A 20,606-nucleotide genomic window follows, 5' to 3' on the forward strand; every position below is an offset into this window, starting at 1 on the left:
CTTGGCTGCCTTCTTGAAAAGGTGGTAAAACACCAAAACCTGTCCCCTAGTGATCCCAACCCCTAGTGGGTTTGAATGCTTACAATGATGAGCACTTATGCTATTTATAGGGGTCTTGGACATATTTTATCCTGGCCGACTGCTGGTCGGCCAGTCATAAATGCATAAAATTGTTTTAATGCTGCCGACTGGTCCTGATGCATGCGCTTCTCAGCTGCCTTGTCTTCTGGTACAGCCGACCACTCCAGTGTGCAGCCGACAGCCTTGTGTGCAGCCAACAACACCTTTTCCTGCAGCCGACAACCATCTGGTCTTCACTTTGCTCTCCATGCCTGTCTCCAGTCTTCACTGCCAAAGGTGATCTGTGCTCTATCATCCTGGTTCTACTCTTTATCTGGCTGCCTCTTCTGGATCTAGCCTTGAAAATGTCCATGGCATCCATGATGCACATGACAGATAAGGGTAAAGCAAAGAGCTTTAGGCATGGGGGACAATAGTCTAGCAAGGCTGGTCATGGACAGCCCTCTTCTGGTGGTGAAAAGTGTGACAAAGGGGATACAAACAAGCCCAAAAAGAAGGGCAAATGTCACTACTGCCATAAGCCTGGATACTACATCAGTGAATTTAGGAAGTGGATTGCAAGAGAGAAAAGGAAAGAAGCAGGCAATGCAGTAGCAGACTCTTCTGATGACAAAGCATAGCAATTAGCTAATGTAATCCAGGAAGAGTACACTTTTTTGGTCACATGCACTAGTGACACACCAAGTGCTTCAAACACTGATATGTCTTGCATTGCATCTGACAGACAGAATGCATCATGGTATTTTGATAGTGGTGCTTCGAGCCACATCACTTCATGCAAAGATGTATTTCAGCACTTGGTTTATGCTTCAAATGGCCACACTGTATCATGTGCAGATCATACCACATATCTAGTAAAGGGAATTGGTAATGTCATACTTATTGCAGCCAATGGTGCCAATATACGTATGAAAAATGTATTGTATGTTCCAGGGATAAAGAAAAATCTGCTCTCCGTCTCAGCCATAAACGACCTTTAAAGGTTGAATTTGAAGATGGGAAGTGTTTGGTAAAAGACCCATCAAAGGGTTATGAAATAGTCACTTCTGGAACACGATACAAAGGCTTGTATAAGCTGGACAGCTATTACAAGCGCACTTATGATGCCAATACAGTGGCTGCCTACACTCCTGCTATGCATGATGCAGAGCTATGGCATGCTCGTTTTGGGCATGTAAATTTTCAGAGTTTGAATCTCTTCCCTTTTTCTGGGAGTAGCCTTTAGCCACAAGTCTTGCTTTGTACCTGTCAATAGTACCATCAAACTTTCTTTTGACTTTGTACACCCACTTTGGTCCAATGACATGCTTGCCTTAAGGCAATTCCACAAGATCCCATGTATTGTTCTTCATTATAGAAGAAATTTCAGCTTGCATAGCTTGCAACCAATGCTCATTCTCATGTGCTTCTTCATAAGAAGAAGGCTCTTCTGAATCAAAGAGACCACCCATTGCTAATGCAGACTCCCCATGATGTATATTCAAAGCATGGCTGGAACTAGCCCTTGTTCTACCTGTGAGTGGAGCTGCAAGTTTGCTTTCTTCCAAAGTTTTCAGCAACCATCTTGGCACTAACTTGGCTGTGTCTATGGCTGTTTGCTCCTCCCTGACAAGATCATCCACTTCTTCCATAGAAGGGGGCTTGTTCCACATGTTCTACATGAGGATTTTCTTGTGTAGGGGCTGGCTGATCTGAATCCCTTCTAATTGCAATGGGTAAAAGTCCATCAAACATGTCCTGTATGCCTGTATCATTGCTTTTATACAAGCTGTACATGGGCTGTTCTGAATTTTCATCAAATACCACATCTCTACTGACAAAAATCCTTCGTGTAGTTGGATTATAAAGACGGTATCCTTTGCTCTCATTGTTGTAGCCCACAAAAATGCATTTAATTGCTTTGTCATCTAGCTTTGTTCGGAGTTGTTCTGGCACATGTGCATATGCCAAACACCCAAATGTACGCATATAATCCACTGTTGGCTTTCGGCTATACCAAGCCTCAAATGGTGTTATGGTTTTCAAAGCTTTTGTTGGACACCTATTCAACACATGAGCTGAACACATTATAGCTTCCATCCAAAATTTGTGAGGCAACTTTTGTGCTTTCACCATGCATCTTGCCATCTCCATTAGAGATCTATTTTTCCTTTCAGCTACACCATTCTGCTGCGGTGTATAAGACACACTACATTGGTGTTTGATGCCCTTTTGAAGCATATAATCCTTGAATGCATTTGACATGTATTCTCCACCTCTATCTGAGCGGAGTGTTTGGACTTTACATCCACACATATTTTCAGCCATTGCTACAAAGTGTCGAAAGCATGTAAACACATCTGCTTTCGCCTTCAAGGGGTAAGCCCAAGCAAACCTGGAGTAGTCATCAATGAATGTGACGAAGTAAAGATTCCTCCCTATGGATGGTGTCCGCATTGGACCACATACATCACTATGTATGAGCTGTAATTTACTTTCAGCTCTAACAGCTCCATCTTTGGGGAATGGTTTTCGTTGCATCTTTTCCAAAATACACCCCTCACATACATGTCTTGGTGGAGACTCAAGAGGCGGCATATTATCTACCATATGATGCTTCTGCAAAAGCATGAGACTTTTGCTCCTACTTAGAGAATGACCACAATAAGATTAGTGATTGCATTGGCTGCCCATAAAGGATGGAAAGTGCATCAATCGGACATCAAATCTGCATTCTTAAATGGGGATTTACAGGAGGAAGTATATGTAAATCAGCCCATTGGTTTTGTAGTTCTTGGTGAGGAACATAAAGTATGCAGGTTGCACAAAGCATTGTATGGGCTAAAGCAAGCTCCAAGAGCTTGGTATGATAAGATACATGCTCATCTAACCAGCCAAGGTTATGAGAATAGTCCAGCTGAAAGCACATTGTATGTGAAGAAAACCGATGCCGATATTCTCATAGTCATCTTGTATGTAGATGACATGCTCATTACAGGTACTAGCAAAGCACAAATTTCAGATTTCAAAGCTGATTTGAAAGTTGAATTTGATATGTAAGATTTGGGGACTTTACACCACTATCTCGGCATAGAGTTTATGCCTACAGATGATGGCATTGTTATGCAGCAAACTAAGTACATAAAAAGTTTGCTAAAAAGGTTTCACATGGATGAATGTAAGCCCATTTCTACTCTGGTAGAACCAGGTGTACGGCTTACTATGCATGATATTGGAGAGCCTTTTGAGGCCGGCATTTACAGCCAGGCAGTGGGATGCCTCATTTACTTGTGTAACACGAGGCCATACATATCTTTTGGGGTGTCTTTGTTGAGCAAATTCATGCACAGCCCAGGCACAAAGCATTGGCAAGCAGTCAAACGCATTTTTCGTTATCTTAAGGGTACCTTGGATCTTGGTTTGTTCTATCCCAGGGGGGGCAGCTTGCAGCTTTATGCATACAGTGATTCAGATTGGACTGGCGATTATGATACCAGGCAATCCACTAGTGGGAATTGTTTTTTTCTTGGCAGTTCATGCATATCTTGGTTGAGTAAAAAGCAACCCACTGTTCTTACATCTACTTGTGAGGCTGAGTACAGGGCAGTCTTTACAGCTACAGTAGATTGTGTATGGTTGAGGAGACTATTGGCTGATCTTCGTGAGTGTCAGCAGACACCCACCACCATTTTCACTGATAGCCAGAGTGCTATGGCCGTGGCATGAAATCCAGTATTTCATGCACGTACCAAGCACATAGAGATTCATTATCACTATGTCAAAGAGAGGCTACATGCAGGGGAGATCAGTTTATCTTATTGCCCTACACAGGATAATGTTGCAGATCTATTCACAAAGGCTTTACCTCGAGAAAAGTTTGAAGCTTTCCGCAAAGCTTTGGTCTTACACTCATAGAGAGAGTGATCTGCTACCTTGTACAGGTTCACACTTTCACTACAGGGGGGATTTGTAGGCATATGCTCACTTATGGTAGTGCTATGTGTGAACAGGGCTTAACCAAGGGCACTTTTTTCCATGTGGTTTTACCCCTTTGACATCAAGTGTGAAAGGACACTCTAACATATAATATTTTGTACTTCTATATTATATGGATGTGGCACACATGCGAGGGTTGACTTGCATTTTGTGGATACCACACTTTTGGCTCTCTCTCTCTCTCTCTCTCTCTCTCTCTCTCTCTCATTTCTCTGTGTGAGCTATTCTACCCTGCACCTAACCCTAATGTGCAGGTTTGTGTGTGTGAGTGTGTGAGTCCAACACCCAACACCTATCTGGGACCCTAAGGATCCACTCCATAAAGGTTTCTAGTACAGCCGACAGGGATCCAAGTCCATTCTCCAGTCCAACACTGCTCCTTGTGCTCCAAGTCCTAGCTCTATTTGGTTCATACTCTTTCTCTGGCTGCCTCTTCTGGACCAGGACGTGAGAATGTCCATGGCATCTTTCATGCACATGACAGTTATGGTTTTCAATGCTTTGGTAGGGCATCTATTCAACACGTGTAGCACACATTATTGCCTCCATCCAGAATTTGTGAGGCAAGCCTTTGCCTTTAACCATGCATCTAGCCATTTCCATCAAAGATGTGTTCTTTCTCTTAGCAACACCATTTTGCTGAGGAGAATATGGCATTGTGCATTGATGCTTTATGCCTTTTTTTGCCATAAAAGCTTTGAAAGCACTGGACATGTATTCCCCCCCCCTCCCCCCCCCCCCCCCCCCCTCTTCCTGATCTATACGGAGGGTGTGTACTTTGTAACCTGTTTGATTTTCAGCTTGTGCCACAAAATGTTGAAAACATTTAAATACATTAGATTTGGCCTTCAAGGGATACACCCAAGCAAATTTGGAGTAGTCATCGATAAAGGTTACAAAGTATAAATGCTTTTCAAAAGATGGTGTCCGCATATGACCACACACCACTGTGCACAAGCTGTAATTTCCGGACAGCCCTTGTTGATCCATCTTTTGGGAATGCATTTCTGTGCATCTTACCTAATATGCACCCTTCACATACATGTTTTGGTGGCAGCTCTAAATGAGGTATATTCTGTACCATGTTATGCCTTTACAATAGTATCAAACTGCCATAATTCACATGCCCAAACTTGGCATGCCGCAATTCTGCCTCGTGCATGGCAGGTGTAAGAGTGGTAACCACATGAGCATCATGCTTTCTCCCGTCAAACTTATCAAGCTAATATAATCCATGGTACAATGTGCCGGAAGTGACCAATGCATAGCCACCTTCACGGTCTTTCACTGTGCATCTGTCCTCCTCAAAGTTCACTGCATATCCTCTTTTAGTAAAAGAGGAGACGGACATCAAGTTCTTCTTAATCCCTGGCACATACAATACATTTGGAAGACATAATTCTGCACCATCTGTTTTTGTGAGGATCTCCTCACCAACACCCTGAACAGGATAAGAAGAATTGTTTGCACATGTTACCCGTTTGCCTTCCGGGGCAGCCATAAGCGTCTTAAACAAATCCCTTCGTGAGGTAATGTGTTAAGAAGCACCACTGTCAAAGTACCATGTGTTGTGTCTTTCATTGATAGTTGACTTATGCTCCAATGATGCATCATAATTGCAAGTAAGGAAAGTCCACTCATCTTGCACAAGATTTACTGATGCATCATCTTTCCCTGTAGGTGATGAAGAAGAATCTACAGCCATGTCGCTTTCTTTTTTCTCCTCCTTTGCAAACCTTTTTGTGCACTTATTCAAGTAATTATGTGGCTTCTTGCACTAGTAACATTTGCCCTTTTTCTTGGGCTTGCTTGCATCATTTTTAGCCTTTTGTGAAGACTGTCCCGAATCGGCCTTTGCCTGAAAACTGTGGTTGGCTTTTCCCTTGCCCTTGTGTTGGGCAACAACATCCCCATCACTGCCATGCATGCTAGAAGATTTGTTCTTCCGATTTGCTCCTTCTGTAGTAACAAACCAACCAACTCTTCCGGTTCTGCTCCTGTAGTAACAAACCAACCAACTCTTCAATCAAGATTGGTTCCGGGTTTCCTGCATAAATAGAGTGAGCGATGTGTGGAAGTTCAAGTAGGTTTCTAGCAAAGATAATAGTGTCTTGGAAACCAGCTCCTTTTCAGAAATGACTTCATTAATATTGAGTAGCTACTCCTGAAGATCTTGGATCGTCGTAAGATGATCAGCCATTCTATCACCTTCATTCGTGTCCAAGTTCTCAAGCTCTTTCTTGAGAAATGCAACGGTTTCATTCTTTGCCTGATACATGGTTTCAAGTACATCCCAAGCTCGTTGTGAGGTCGTGCAAGACCAACTATGCGGTATGATTTATCACTTTACTGACAAAGCAATCAAAGCCATCGCTTGGGCATCGCAAGTATCCCATCTCTTTTACTCCTGTGAGGGAGGAGTGGGTACTGCAGCTTGTTGAGCACGATGGCTAGGCATATTAGGTGCTATGTGAACAGGGCGTACATCTTCACCTGACACATAACCCCATAATCCTTTGGCCACAAGAAGATTTCGGACCATGAAACACTAGAGGGAGTAATTACTGCCATCCAATTATTCCTCTTGGGACAAAACCCCGAATATATCGGTCGTATTTCCAGCCATGTGCTAAAATCTCTTCCAAGAGAGATGCAAACATGTGCAACCAAATATGTTGGAAAAAGCACCTGTAGGCAAAATCCCAAACGCTCTGATGTGCAACGCCAAGCAACCACAATTTCCTGGGCAAATGTTTTGCCCGGAATACAAGGTTGCAGATAAGCAATGTTGAAAATGCTCAAATTTTTGAGCACAATTGCACATAATTCACAAAAGCCCCAAAAACCTGTGTACCAATGAGCTTAAAAAGCATTGATTTTAAGAAAGCCTCAAATTTCTCTGTGTCTTGCAATTGCAATTGTGCAAATTCTGAAAAATCCCTTGAATCTTGCACTGAGATGTTGCCCTGCATTGCTGCTTGCACTTGATTTTTGCAATGAAGCAAGAAATGCACAAAAGCCCCTTGATCTGAACCAAAAAATCAGTAACCTGGGTTAAACTAATGAATGATGGTGGGAAGATCATACTGCATGCTCGCTCGCTGAAGCTCTCGCCGCCTCTCCCTGCTCGCGTTGCTGCACTGCGCCCATCGCCTTCCTTGCCTGCTCGCCCCCTCGCTTCCTCCTTGCTTCTTGCCCCCCTCCCCCCCCCGCCTTCCCTGCATTGCCCGCCGCCAGCACTACACGCTGCCTGCATTGACCCCCGCCGCCTTTCGTTTAGCCCCCCCCCCGGCCTGCATTCGCTGCTGCGCCCCCCCCCTTCCGCCTGCCTTCGCTGCCGCCCATTGCTCTGCTCGCCGCCTTCCTCTCCCTCGCGCCTCCCCCCCCCTTGTCTTCGCGCCCTCCTCCTCTCTGCAGCGCCTCATCCCCCCCCCCCCCCCCCCGCCAGCTCGCTTTCCTCCCATCCCTCTTGTGCGTAGCCCCCGCCCTCCTCCCCCCCCTTTTTTTAGGTTTTATCTTCTTCGCCTGTTCTCCCCCCCCCCCCCCCCCCTCCTTTTCTTGCTTCCGCCCCCTGGGGGTTTGGTTTTCCTTTTTCGCTCCGTATTCCGCCTCTCTGTGTGCAACTCGGTTCCAGCAGGTTCCCGCCTTCGCCTCGCCTTCGACGCAGCTTCAGACTCTGATGGAGGCTCCTCCCGCCCCGCCTCAGAGGGACTCATCCGCAGCCCCCTCGCCCGCCCCTGAGGACACCCCCATCAGGCTTTCTCTTTCGCCAGAAGAGGAAGCGAGCCTCACCGCAGAGGTGGAACGCCTTCAGGCTCATTCCACCATCTGCCGTATAGTCGGCACTCGCCCCAGCAGAGGGGAGATCAGGGATCTTCTTCAGGCCCGCCTTCTCGCAGATGTGGGCAAGATCCTGGATGTACAGCTCCTGGGCCGAGGACATTATCAGATCGAGTTCGAGGCCGCCCAGAGCGTCGCCAAGGTCCTTGCCATGAGTCCCCTGGACATCAGGGGTGCTCGGGCTTTCTTCAGACCTTGGCAGCATGGATTTGACCCAGCAGCGGGGCGGAGCAGGGAGAGCGCCTCTTTCATGTTACTGTTTGCTTCCCTGGACTCCGTCGGGAGTATCTTCCACTCCTCTCCAGGCTCGGAGCATTGGTGGGCTCGGTACTAGAGACTGGCCCCTCAGCAGCTTCAGTGGTGGCCAGAGCAGCTGGGATACCTTCGGTCAGAGTGTTGGTGTCTGACATCTCCTCCCTTCCTAAGGTCATTCAGCTACCTAGGATAGGGGGGGGATGGATAGATCAGAGAGTGGAGTTCTCGGGGCTCCTGAATCAATGCTTCATTTGCAGGCAGGTCGGTCATCTGGCCAAGGCCTGCCCTCGCAGGAGACCCCGACCCTCACCACAGCAGCTGGCTACTGATGGCCCGCCCACAGATTCGGCTCGGCAGGCTGCCTCCGGGACACCTGCTCAGGCCACAGAGACCTTGGAGTGGCAGCCTGGACAGGGGCGTCGCTGAGGGAGACAGCCACAGCAGCACGCCCAGAGACCGCTGCAGCAGCAGCCACAGTCTCAGCCTCACTGGGTTCCCGTTAGGAACAGCTTTTCTCCCCTCCAGGAGGAGACCCCCGCGGCGACGACTGAGGACCAGGAGATGCCAGCACCCCCTCCTTCACCCCCCCCACCCCCGTCCCCTCCCACCGCCTCGCTTCCACCATTGCCTCCTCCCGTCTCCGCTCCGGTTTCGGCAGCGGCTCCCTCTCCACCCCCCTCGCCTCCCCCTCCTCCCCCTCCGCCCGCCTCACCCTCCCGGGAGGCCCTGGCGTTCACCTGCAGTCCGGAGAGCGCTGAGCACTGACCTCGCTCGAGCATCACAGAGGAGACCTATGCCGATTAGGGCTTCACGGATTTCATCTATCCGCAGTCGGCTGAGTCGCCTTGGCATTAGACAGCGCTCGGAGGCTTTTGACTATACCTTCACACGGCTTTTTGGAGCAGAGGGCCCCCATGAGCCAGCACCCATCCGAGTTCATGTAGTGATACCTCCGGCCCGCGGGGAGGAGGCATTAGACTCAGCGGTGGCCTTCTGTTCCCTCTATGTGGCCCTTGCGACCGGGAGTGGACTCTAGAGCTCGCTCTCAGCACTTTGAAGACTCAGGCAGTTGAGTTCTCTCATCACATGAGCGATCTGGAGGTCACAGATGTGATAGGCCGACTTTGGGAGTTGGCTCATTTTTTCTTGGATCCCGGGAGTGTGGATACCTCAGGGATCCGGCACTTGGTCGTGCGCATAGTGGCAGACTTAGCACGCGACCCTGGATATGTGTGTATACACGAGGTTGCTCTGTCAGAGCGGGAGGCAGTCGCCATGGGCCACATCCACTGGCGCCTGATCCGGGATTCTTGCAGTACACCGAGTGGGCAGATTCGCAGCCGCTCGGATGGGGATTACTCTCCATCCAAGCCGCTTGCGAAGGCCCGCCGTACGGCTGAGACAGCATCCACCTCAGCAGGGCATCCATGAGGATCATCTCATGGAATGTACAGGGTCTTGGCGGAGCACACTTTATATGCTATCGTGGTTGCTTGAGGCAGGAGCTTTTGAGATGCCTGGTTGGTGGCAGCATTGATATTTTGATGATGCAGGAGCACCACTTGGGTGAGAGCAGGATCCGGAGATATGGTTCGGTGATGCCTGGTAGATGGGACACTTTTTGGTCTGCAAGGCTTGGTCCTTTGGGTGGACAGGGAGGAGTATGCATGGTCATTGTAGATGTATGGCGGCAGGCCATTGTGGATCGAGGGATCATTGTGCCTGGTAGAGCACAGTATGTCATTCTGAGGATGCATGATGAGCTATTGGGTGTGCTCAACGTCTATGCGCCCAATCATGCTAGTGCCAGAGCAGAGTTCTGGACCCAGGTTACGGATGCATTGCCAGAGGCCGCACATTGGTGTGTCGGGGGAGACTTCAACATGCTTGAGGACCCGGCAGATAGGGTGGGAGGCAGTCATGTTACAGTGCACGGCACGGAGCTTGCAGCTTGGGACCGGTTTTGCATGTCACTGAGGATCACTGATGCATGGCAGCATGGGGCTTTCTCCCGGTCTCAGGACAGTCTTAGTTTCTTTGGTTGGATCGCCGGCAGGGAGGGACTAATCTATCACGGATTGATCGCTTTTACGGGTTAGGGGAGCGAGGGGGCTCCGTCGGCATTCTCGCTGGCACCTCGTTTTCAGATCATGCGCCAGTTATATTGACATTGGAGGAGGGGACACGGGAGCCCAGCTTGCAGTTGAGGATCCCAGAGAGGGTACTTACAGATCCCAGTCTCGCTGAGGACATTGAGAGGATCTGGCATGATAGTCAGTGCTCTGACCAGGATGCAGCGGGCCAGTGTGCCCAGGGACTCACCAATCTTAGCTCTTTTCTACACGATGCAGCTTTGACACGGTTGGGAGAGATTCGCGAGCGGGAGCATCGGCTGAGGCGCAGCCTTGCTTCGCTACAGCGCCTTCAGGAGCAGCAGCCTGCATGTGAGTGGGTGGCGTCCCAGCTGAGCCAGGCACGCCAGGAGGTTAGAGAGGTAGAGGAGCAGAGACATGAGTTTTACTATCGTCGTCAGGCCTCTCAGTAGACTCAGCTTGGTGATAGAGTGACTGGAGAGTTTTCTGAGATCACTGGACCCCGTCATGCGCGAGCAGGAGTCCGCCAGCTTGGTAGACCGGATGGATCGGTAGCTACTGAGCTCAGGGAGATCAGAGCCATTGCCACTGCATTTTATAGAGACCTGCTTTCAGCGGAGCCAGCCACTGAGGATCGAGATGTTTGCAGACAGACTGTGTGGGCCCATGTGCAGAGGAGGGTCACAGACCATATGCGTACAGTTCTAGGTGCACCTCTGTCAGAGATTGAGCTTGCCGAGGCCTTGAGGGTCCTGCCGCGACATAGTTGCCCAGGGGAGGACGGACTGACGCCGGCCTTTTTTATGCGCTATTGGGACCCTTTGGGGCCAGGCCTCCGCAGGGGCTTTCAGCATGTTTTGGACACTAGGGTGATGCCTCAGAGCTTTTCAGAGGGCTTGATCTATCTTATCCCCAAGGGGGAGGGAGTATCAGATGATATTCGGCATTGGAGGCCTATTACGATCCTCAATACTGTCTACAAGGTCTTGGCAAAGGCCTTGAGTTTGAGGATCCAGCCCTTCCTGGGGGAGTTGATTCATGCTACTTAGACAGGATTTGTCAAGGAGCGCAGTATCCTTGACAACATCTTTACTTTCTGGGAGGCGACGGCCCGAGCTAGATTTCTTGGCGAGGACTTGGTCGTGATGCTTCTCGATTTTGAGAAGGCATACGATAGAGTTGATTGGGGTTTCTTAGAGGGCACTATGCTTCGCCTGGGCTTTGAGCCAGGATGGATCAGAGGGGTGGCGGCTCTGTATTCCACAGCTCGCAGCCAGGTGTTGATTGCAGGAGGACGGGGGCCGAGTTTTGAGCTGACCAGATCAGTCCGTCAGGGGTGTCCCCTTGCCCCTTTTCTTTTTCTCTTCTTTGCGGAGGCTATGAGCATGTATTTGACGGCAGAGGAGGTTGGTTTGAGGGGACTCCAGCTCCCAATCCGGGGGGAGGACCTGGTTGATGCTGAGTTTGCAGACGACACGGGCTTATTTTTGCATGGCCAAGAGGCCAATCTTCTTCGGGTAGAGCAGTCGCTCCAGGTTTTTAGTGCAGCTTCGGGAGCATTGATCAATTGGCGCAAGACAGTGGCCTTTTGGATCAGTAGTGCTCCCACTCCGGCATGGAGCCCGGACCCCGGTTTTAGATGGATTCCTCCGGGCACAGCAGTGCGGTATTTGGGATGCCTAGATTTGTCACCTGAGCAGCAGATTGCCCCGCTTCTTCTGAGCATTCGGAAGAAGCTTTTGTATTGGAGTACAGCTCGACTATCCTTGGCTGGGAGGGTGGTGGTGGCAACTCAGGTGCTGTTAGCGACCATGTGGTACATTACGTCTTGCTGGATTTTCTCGAGCTCTTGCATCAGCCAGGTACAGAGGTTAATCAGGAACTTTCTGTGGTTTGGGCGGGACGGTCAGCCAGCTCGGGCAAAGGTTGCATGGGCAGTTATTACACTTCTGTTGGCTCAGGGAGGTTTGGGCATTATAGATCCAGTCGATCAGAGTAGAGCCTTATTGGGGAAGCTTATTGTTCGGGGGTTGCTTCCAGGCGCTGAGCCTTGGAAAGAGCTCCTCTTGCAGCGGCTGCAGGCTCGAGCGCCCCCAGTAGGGGGTACTTGGGCACCAGAGGACAGGCCTCAGTAGAGGATGGGAGGACAGATTTGCTTTGAGTATCCTGAGAGCTTGGGAGCTACTGAGACCGGGGCTCTCTCAGCGACCTCCTTCTTGTGTTGAGGAGCGGGCCAGACAGCCGCTCATGTGGAACCCAGCGGTTCACACAGAGCAGGGTCATATGCTGGGTTCTCGGCCTCGCCTAGCCTGGGGGCCTTTAGCGGCAGGCCCAGCTCGTAGTTTTGGAGACTGGCAGGCCTTCTGCAGTCTCCCAGACGAGATCCAGGTGGAGAGGCTGAGTCACTTCAGAGGGGGATTGATTATGAGGGATGATATTCAGGAGGCACTCACAGAGGAGTGGTTCACGCCTCTAGAGCCAGTGGCCCCACGGTGGATGGGAGCCTTTACACAGTTGGAGATCCTGATTGCAGTCAGAGCTTGCACTGAGGATGGCAGTTGCCTCTACTATGAGATTCAGGATGAGGGCAGACTCCAGAGAGTGGAGATGGAGTCGCCTTTGGTTGCAGAGTGCACCTTTCACACAGGATTCGGGTAGTGGCCGCCGCTTCTCAGAAGTGGCATATTGACCCCGACCCTGCAGATGTGCTCCTGGATTGGCGCATATGGGCATATGCAACGCGCCCCTTGGCCCGGCTACAGTGGGACCCCGGGGAGTATGAGTGGCATGATCCTTATGCATCCCTTGAGGCCAGAGAGATTACCTTTTTCCAGTATACTGTTCGGTTGGGGCGGCATATTTTGACGACGAGGAGGACAGTCTCTCCAGCGGCAGCGGGGCATTGGCGGCTGCAGGGACTCTCACAGGAGTTCCTGGAGGATTTTTGGGCTCGGCTCTGGGCTAGTCGACAGGCCCGCAGGATCTCGACTTTTCAGTGGCTGGTCGCCCACAGGGGCTCAGCAGTTGGCACGTGGCTTGTTTACAGCGGTCTTCCGGCGGCCTGCGTCCGATGCGGCCATGCTATGGAGACACAGAGACATTGCCTTTGGGATTGCCCTCAGGCGCAACAGATTTGGTTGCGGATGCTTCGTATTCTGGCTCCCCTCTCTCCAAAGGGTATGTTTACGTGGGGTGCCGCTGCTTGGTCGACCTCGTTAGGGCCTGCGATGGGCTATGAGATGGAGCAAGGCAGTCAGGCCATCAGATTTATTAGGGGCCAGCCTCGCCTGGTTCTGGCCTCGTCCGCCAGCTGGACTCAGGAGAGGGATTTACGATGGGAGCTCCTCAGCAGCCTCACCATCTGGTTCACCTGGAGGGCCCGGTGCTTCTCGGCCTTTGAGGGGAGATTGGAGCCACCAGCAGAGACTGTACGAGGGATTTGGCAGGAGTTGATCCACACCTTGCGAGGACAGTACGACCGCATCCGGGGAGACTCGGATGAGGCGATCTTGCGGCGCCAGGCCTTTCACACCACTTGGCGCTGTGGCCCCTTCTACACCTTACACACGGGCTCCCCCCGTTGGCACTACAGGCCACCTGTTTGGCTCTTCCCCCCCCCCTATTGTATGATTTAGCCTCTCAGTCCTTTGTGCTGATGCTTGTATTTTGCAGCACCTAGGGAGAGTCTCTCGGGCTGCCATGATGTATTCACTGCTCTTTTTCTCTTATGAGCAGGAGAGATCTTTTGTAGCCCTACAGGCGTTTTTATATAACTAATGAAAGGATCTTTTCTCGAAAAAAAAAAAAATCAGTAACCTGGTACGAACCTTGATTTTGTAGGGTTTGTAGGTGTTGGTGTCCTTTGAGGTGGATCTAGGGGAGATGCACGGGCTACAGTGATAGATGGCGGGACCCCTCAGGTGGAACCGGGCAGGAGCTATTGACGTGGGTCACCAGTGGCAACGACGGATGGCAGGACTCTCGAGGCAGGCAACTGTGACGCGTGAAGCTGCCGGTGTGTTGGGGGCGGGAGTCGGCAGTGGCGCACGCGTGGGTGACGCGCTGGATCATGGAAACGGCACGGTTGGCGGCGACGGCTAGGTGCGGGACGACTACGGGTAGAAACTCGACAGCGACTAACGGGCGCCACTGTCTGACGGGTTGGAGACGGCGATGGAACCTTGACCCAATATTTTGCCAAAAAGTGACTTGTGCCACATAAGCCACAAGTGTGGCGGGTTCAGCTAGCCGCCGCCCACTATGGTGCGAGCTCAGTTGGGTGGCGGCGTGGTGGTGGAGCCCTCGCCACTAGCGCCGCCCATATTGGAGGCTGCAACGGGCTGAGAAACGCTAGGTGGTGGGGGCTGGGCAATGTCGTGGACGGAATCTGGTAGGCGACGGAAGCACGCAGACAGTCGAGCGACGGAAGTTGGAACTGCATGATGGCAACTGGTCGGCGATGGAACTGTAGAACTGGTCGACGGACGGAACTTCCAGGAACATGAACCTCGCGTGCAGGAGGTGCGCAACCTGGCTTTGATACCACTGTCAGGGTTAGGGTTGCACACAGAGAATGTACAGCAGCAAGCACTCTAAAGAGAGAGATGGTGATTGATTGCTCACACAAAGAAGATAGCATACAATCGTATGGAGCTTGGGGGTTGACTCCGCAATATCAAAATACTATAATTGTGGGGTTCTTTCACACCTAATATCAAGGGGAAAAACCCAAAGGCAGAAAAGTGCCCTTGGTTAGCCCATGTTCACATGTGGCACTACTCATATTATATGTGCCAATATGATCGTGGAATGCACAACAAGCCTTGTTTAAACCTTTACTTTGGTGAGATTTTTAGCATCCATTCACTGAATAGCGAGAGACACAAAGAATAGAAGAGAAAGTAGACAACATAGTATTGGGTCCCAAATACTCACTGAAGGCCGCGCACCCCCCCCCCCCCCCTCCCGGAAGCAAGAGTATTTGCTTATATTACTTCTTTGGAGAGCTGTCCTACAATACTGTAGGACAAGATCTAAGAATGCCCAACGCAAGGATGAGGAAGACGGTGCGTTGGCGACTCGGCTGAGAATCCACCAATCCAAGGGCATTGTAGAAGACTGTTCTGGGCCACTTATGCAAGTCCAGGATAGCTGTAGGACTGCACATATGCTGGCTGAATGCTGAAGAGGGCTTCAATGAATTGCTTGGAGAGGATGAGGATCAAGTTCTTCTCAATGACCTGATGATTTATGGCTGAAACTAGGCGAGGGTATTTATACGGGCTATATAGTTGCTGGTCGGCCAGCAGAATAACTGTTGGCCAGCTTTTATTGGACAAGTTGATCCTCTTCCAGAGTGTCTACATGCAACATGACATTGGAAAGTGTTGTATCTACAAGAGACAGGTGATTCCGGGCGAATGACTTTTGAACAAGAATGTGTGTGCGCGCGCGCGCGCACACACACACAGTGGGAGAGAGGTGTGCACATAGATTTCGTAATTTATACACACATATAGATATGTGTTGTGTGTATGTGTGTATATTTATTTATACATCTATTGACGTCTTTTCAACAAGAATCTAATATAATGGAGTTATATACTTGCTTAAGTTCTAGTTAAACGACGAGTCATGAAAAGCTGTAGGCTTTAGTGACCAGAAGGCTTTCCAGGCTTGGCCTTGTGCACGGGCAGGGCCTCCCTTTCCATGGTCACAGAGTCTTGTCTTATCACGGAAAGACCGAGTGTAAGAAGGCCAATAGTTTGTCACCCTCCTGGCTCCTAACTGGGATACAATGGAAAAATATAGAACCTTTTATAACACAAGGCAGTTTAACACACACACAGATTATTACATCTTGTTTTGGGGGACATTGTTACGACCCTGTGTTCTTCTCTGGACAAGATGCAGATGTGCACGGGGACATGGTGGACAGTGTGAATGGCATTAGGTGGGAGTGAAGATGGGAGCCCATGTGTGGATAACCCCATGTGTGAAAGGGGGCAAAGGAATTTTAACTTAAAAGGTTTTAAAAAACCTTTAAAGTAATGTTTAATGCCTTTTATGAAGAAAACGTGGCCCATAAGCTATTTTGGGGCCACGTGTGCTTTTTGGGGAAAAAGGAGGGGCTGCCAGAAAGGAGGCGCCTATCTCTTGATGGGTGTGTGCTTTTTCGCAGGAGGAGGGGCTGTTCGGCAGGGTACACAAGAGAGCACGATGTACTCTTTCCCTCTCCAGGTGTCTGTGAAGGACAGGGCTGTGGGAGGCGGACAGTGCTGGTGCAGGCTGCAAGGTCCCTTTGTGCGCAGGCAGCTACAGGGCTTCTGGAGGTGGAAAGAGCTGGCGGTTGGACTGCATGCAGGTCCTGGGGAATCGTGGAAAAGCAGTGGGCTGGACGGGCAGCGACGCTGGCTGATTCTCTCTCTCCAGGCGCACAGTTGGGCAGCAACGTGGGCTGGTTCTCTCTCTCTCTCTGGGCACACAGTCGGGCTGCAGCACACAGCACACACAGGCTTTTCCCTTTTTGCATCAGGCTGGCAGGTTGGTAGGGCAACATGCACAGTCTCTCTCTTTCTCTCTCCTTTGCTTTTGGCAAGAAGATGGTTGTCAGTTGGGAAGTGTGAGTTGTGAGAAGGGAACACAAGGCTGGACAGCAGGTTCTCTCACAAGTATTCTCCCTCTTCCGGCTGCAAGACAAGAGGACAAGACAGTTCGGGGCTTTTCCTCGAGTCTTTTCTTCCTTGTGGAAAGCGACATAAAGACTGTAAGTCTCTCTTTCTTTGTGAGCAAGTGGGACTGCAGGTGATGTCTTTCGGAGTCTCTCTTTTCACTGGCTCAAGACTGTTCTAGAGTGGTTCTCTCTAGCCCTTTGTGAGAGGAAGGGTTTGACAGTTCAGAGGGTGGAAACAGGACAGTTTATGGGCTGTTTTTGCTTGGCTGCAAATTCAGCTATGTGCTTGGGTCTTTGGCTGCAGGCACAGGTCTTTTGGTTATGTTTCTTGGCATGGGAGTGATGCAAGCTCGCATGGCTGCGTGCTCATGGAGCAGATTGTTTTCTTCCTGCTAGAAAGGAACAGTGGGAACTACAGTTATGGGCATCTCTATGTTGCCAAATGTTTCATGAGGGAACAGGCAACTAGATGTATGGAAACAGGACAAAAGTTTTCAAAGGGAAACAGGCCTAAGGGTTTCATGTGGAAACAGGTCGTAGGTTTTCTCGAAGAAACATGTATTTGGGTTTCTCCAAGAGATAGGTCACATGCAGGCAGAAGGTACAGGAATGGACACATGTTTGGTACAGCCTTGCTACTGACAAGACAGGGGACAGGGAATCCATGACAGAGATGGATAGTACCCTTGGATGGTAGAGAGGGTTTGTACAGGTGTGTCAACTGTATGGTATGCTGTGCTGTGATGCGAGTTCTCTTTTGAGAGACAATTTGGGAGTCTGTGTTGAGATGCAGAAGCACTGGATGTGTCAGGGTGTGATGCTGTTCATAGTGTGAGAGGCTATGGATGGTTGTGGCAGCCTTGATCATGGGAGAAAGCTTCTGTATGCAGGCTCAATGTGAGGAGAGTCTTTTGATATGAACAATGGCTGGACTTGTTTGTGGATGCTGTGTGGACAAGAAGCTAGATGCAGGTTCTTTGCAGGCTTCAGGAGTTCTACTGGGACGGTTGAATTACCAGCCTTATATTGTAATCAAAGCTCTTATAATCAATTAAAGAAATACCGCAAGGGGTGCCACTGCGATTTGGGGCCAATCGGTGTCTGTGTACTTTTTGCAGGAGCACTCTAGCTCCCCCTGTTTGTTTTCCTTTTCTTGGTCCTCAATGGCGTTGAAGTGTTTTATGTGCGAGTGTTTGTTCCACCGCCCTTTGCTCTTTGTGAAGGCCGGTTATAGACATCCCGGGCAGAGAACTCATGACACATAAAAACATAAATGAAAGGAGGGAAGCAGCTGAAAACTGGAACTGGGAAGAACCCCCCCTTGACAGAAGAAGTGTCCTTCTTGTGTCGTCTCTTCCACGGCACTGTCACGTCCGTGACACTGCCACGTGGAGCATCAACATGTAGGTATTAAATGGAGAACATGGACGATGCAGACATTGCGTCGGAGAAGCCTAGTGGACACACACAACACGGCTAAGCGGCTTAGCAGCCATTCACACACACACATATGAGATTCAACTCTTTATCTTTCATAATACAGGGTTAAATGACAATCAGACCCATCAAGTGAGCTCATCTCGGAGCTCAAATGAAGGTTGTAAAAGCAAGAGCAAAAGCATTGCAGAAAGGGCAATAGCAGGAGGTCTCACTTTCTCTAGCTTTGTTTGCAATATACTTAGGAAGATGTGAAAATATCCCAAAATCATCAAAATTTTTGTTTGAACAGGTACGGTCCTTAGCTGCAGAGTCAGATAGAGCGTTTAATGGTGGACCTTTGGAAGAAAGCTTCTACCAGGGAGGAGCATTGACAAGTGAAGAGGCAGGCTATGAAGCAAATGGGATCGATAATGTAAATGGTGTTGGAGGCAAGGAAGAGCTGCAAAAATTGGAGAGACAGTATTATAACCATTTGGATTGGTTTTCTGTGGATCTTGATGGGGAGCATTCAGCAATGGATGGAAGAATATTGGAAGAACATACCGAGTATGTCGTGCAAGCAATCCATAGGGTAAGAAACTTCTGTACAATTTTTCTTTTCATACGGAAGCATTTTTGGTGAAAAGTAGGGTTTCATTTACAGCTTTTAATGAGGTTGAACCATGCTTCTTAAGATTTTGGATAGATACAAAGAATCACTGGAAGCTAGATCTAAGGACAGGGCTGATCTGGCAAATACACTGCCAAAAAGTGTCATCCTGGTGGGGCATTCCATGGGAGGATTCGTTGCTCGAGCAGCGGTAGTGCATGCAGGCTTGAGGAAAGGTGCTGTTCAAACAGTGCTCACACTTTCAAGCCCTCATCTGTAAGTGCTCTCTTCAGTGTAGAAGGTGTCAGTAGTACTTGTAATCAGTAGATACATTAGTATGGAGATTGTGAGAGTAGTATTTTTTTTTTTGAATCTGGGATCTCAATAGATTTGCTAATGAGAGTGTTCTAAGGTTTTCTGTTACATCATCTGTATTTACAGGATTCCCCTTAGGATGGGTACATAACGGGGAGGACATTTCTCCTCTAGTTGACCACCTCACCCACTGGCTTAGCCCCCTTTATGTACCCATCCTTACAGGAATCCCATAAATATGGGTGATGTATACAGTATCATGTAACACTTGCATTCCTGAGTTAACTCACATATTACTTTGGAAAAGAGAGCTCGTGAAAACGATAATGTAATGGCCATGCTTTTCAGGTCACCTCCTGTTGCAACTCAGCCTTCTCTGGGTTACTACTTCTCTCGTGTCAATAGAGCCTGGAGAAAGGGCTATAACCCTTCAAAGCGTCCTGGATGGAGAAGCTCAACGTCGAGTGTCAGTCTCTCTCATGTCGTGGTTGTGTCTATAATTGGAGGCTCCCGAGATTACCAGGTTTTAAAACTTCATAGAGCTTAATCCTTTTTTATGCTTGTGGCTACCTCATTTTTTTGATGTGCCTTTAGTATCACCTTAGCACCTCATGCTTGGGAGTTCAGCACTTGAGGAATCATTTGGAAAGTGGGATATTAATCTTTTGTGTATGTTTCACGAAATTATCACAGGAAAGCTGTTTCCTATAATGTTATCAGGATTTAATAATACCCTGTTGGGCGAGATGGTGACAGAGTGAACGATGAGAATGATGCATGTCCAGAGGGAGATGTACCATTTGGAGGCATCATGGCATGGCCAATAGGAGCTTGGGCTGGAGGCATTATGGAGCAAGAGAAATCAGTGCGTGATGAGAAGTGGTGCAAACGGGTTAAGAACGAGCCTGAGGGGTCTTTTTATTCATCAGCAGGAAAGGTTTCGGCCGACGTGCAATCAATTGGACCTACCAATTGAGCTCACATATTCAAGAATGGGCTCTTTTTGGTGATTTTTAGCTCAAGCTTGGAAGATGACAGCTAAGAGAAGAGACTTCAGTGTTGGAGCAGATCTATAGCAGATCTACCAGTCCCATAACCTTGTCGAGCTTCCACACTTTCACACCAGCCTTCGGTAAGTCATAGCAAGTAGCAATGCTCCAGTCTCAAGCCCCAGTTAAGTGCACTGCGAGGAGTTCGCCAATAAATAGTAGCTTGTAACCTTTTTACCTTAGCTCATAGCTAGGAAGCAACTCTTGAATAGAAAGGTGGGAATCCATTGAGACCCAGAAGGGCTATTCTGTGTACACATTCTCAACCCTACCCTCATGTGATGCTGTTTAGTGCT

The 20,606-nt window shown here is 49.3% G+C and overlaps 1 protein-coding gene across 21 annotated transcripts in view; it reads left to right on the plus strand.

Moving 5' to 3' along the window:
• The window catches only part of LOC147639453 (GPI inositol-deacylase A-like), a 175,291-nt gene that overhangs the window by 18,406 nt on the left and 136,279 nt on the right, over positions 1-20,606 (plus strand). For 14 of the 21 annotated variants that reach the window (XM_086791562.1, XM_086791580.1, XM_086791597.1 and 11 more), the window contains exons 2-4: positions 18,647-18,928; positions 19,032-19,222; positions 19,610-19,784. In XM_086791562.1, coding sequence (XP_086647688.1) covers positions 18,647-18,928; positions 19,032-19,222; positions 19,610-19,784 — 648 coding nt within the window. The remainder of the gene's footprint in view (positions 1-18,646; positions 18,929-19,031; positions 19,223-19,609; positions 19,785-20,606) is intronic. The other 7 variants (XM_086791719.1, XM_086791625.1, XM_086791675.1 and 4 more) reach the window with 1 other exon arrangement.

This window comes from Cibotium barometz, chromosome 4 (genome assembly GCF_041138505.1).
Source record: "Cibotium barometz isolate CiBa-2024 chromosome 4, ASM4113850v1, whole genome shotgun sequence".
NCBI classification, from domain to species: domain Eukaryota; kingdom Viridiplantae; phylum Streptophyta; class Polypodiopsida; order Cyatheales; family Cibotiaceae; genus Cibotium; species Cibotium barometz.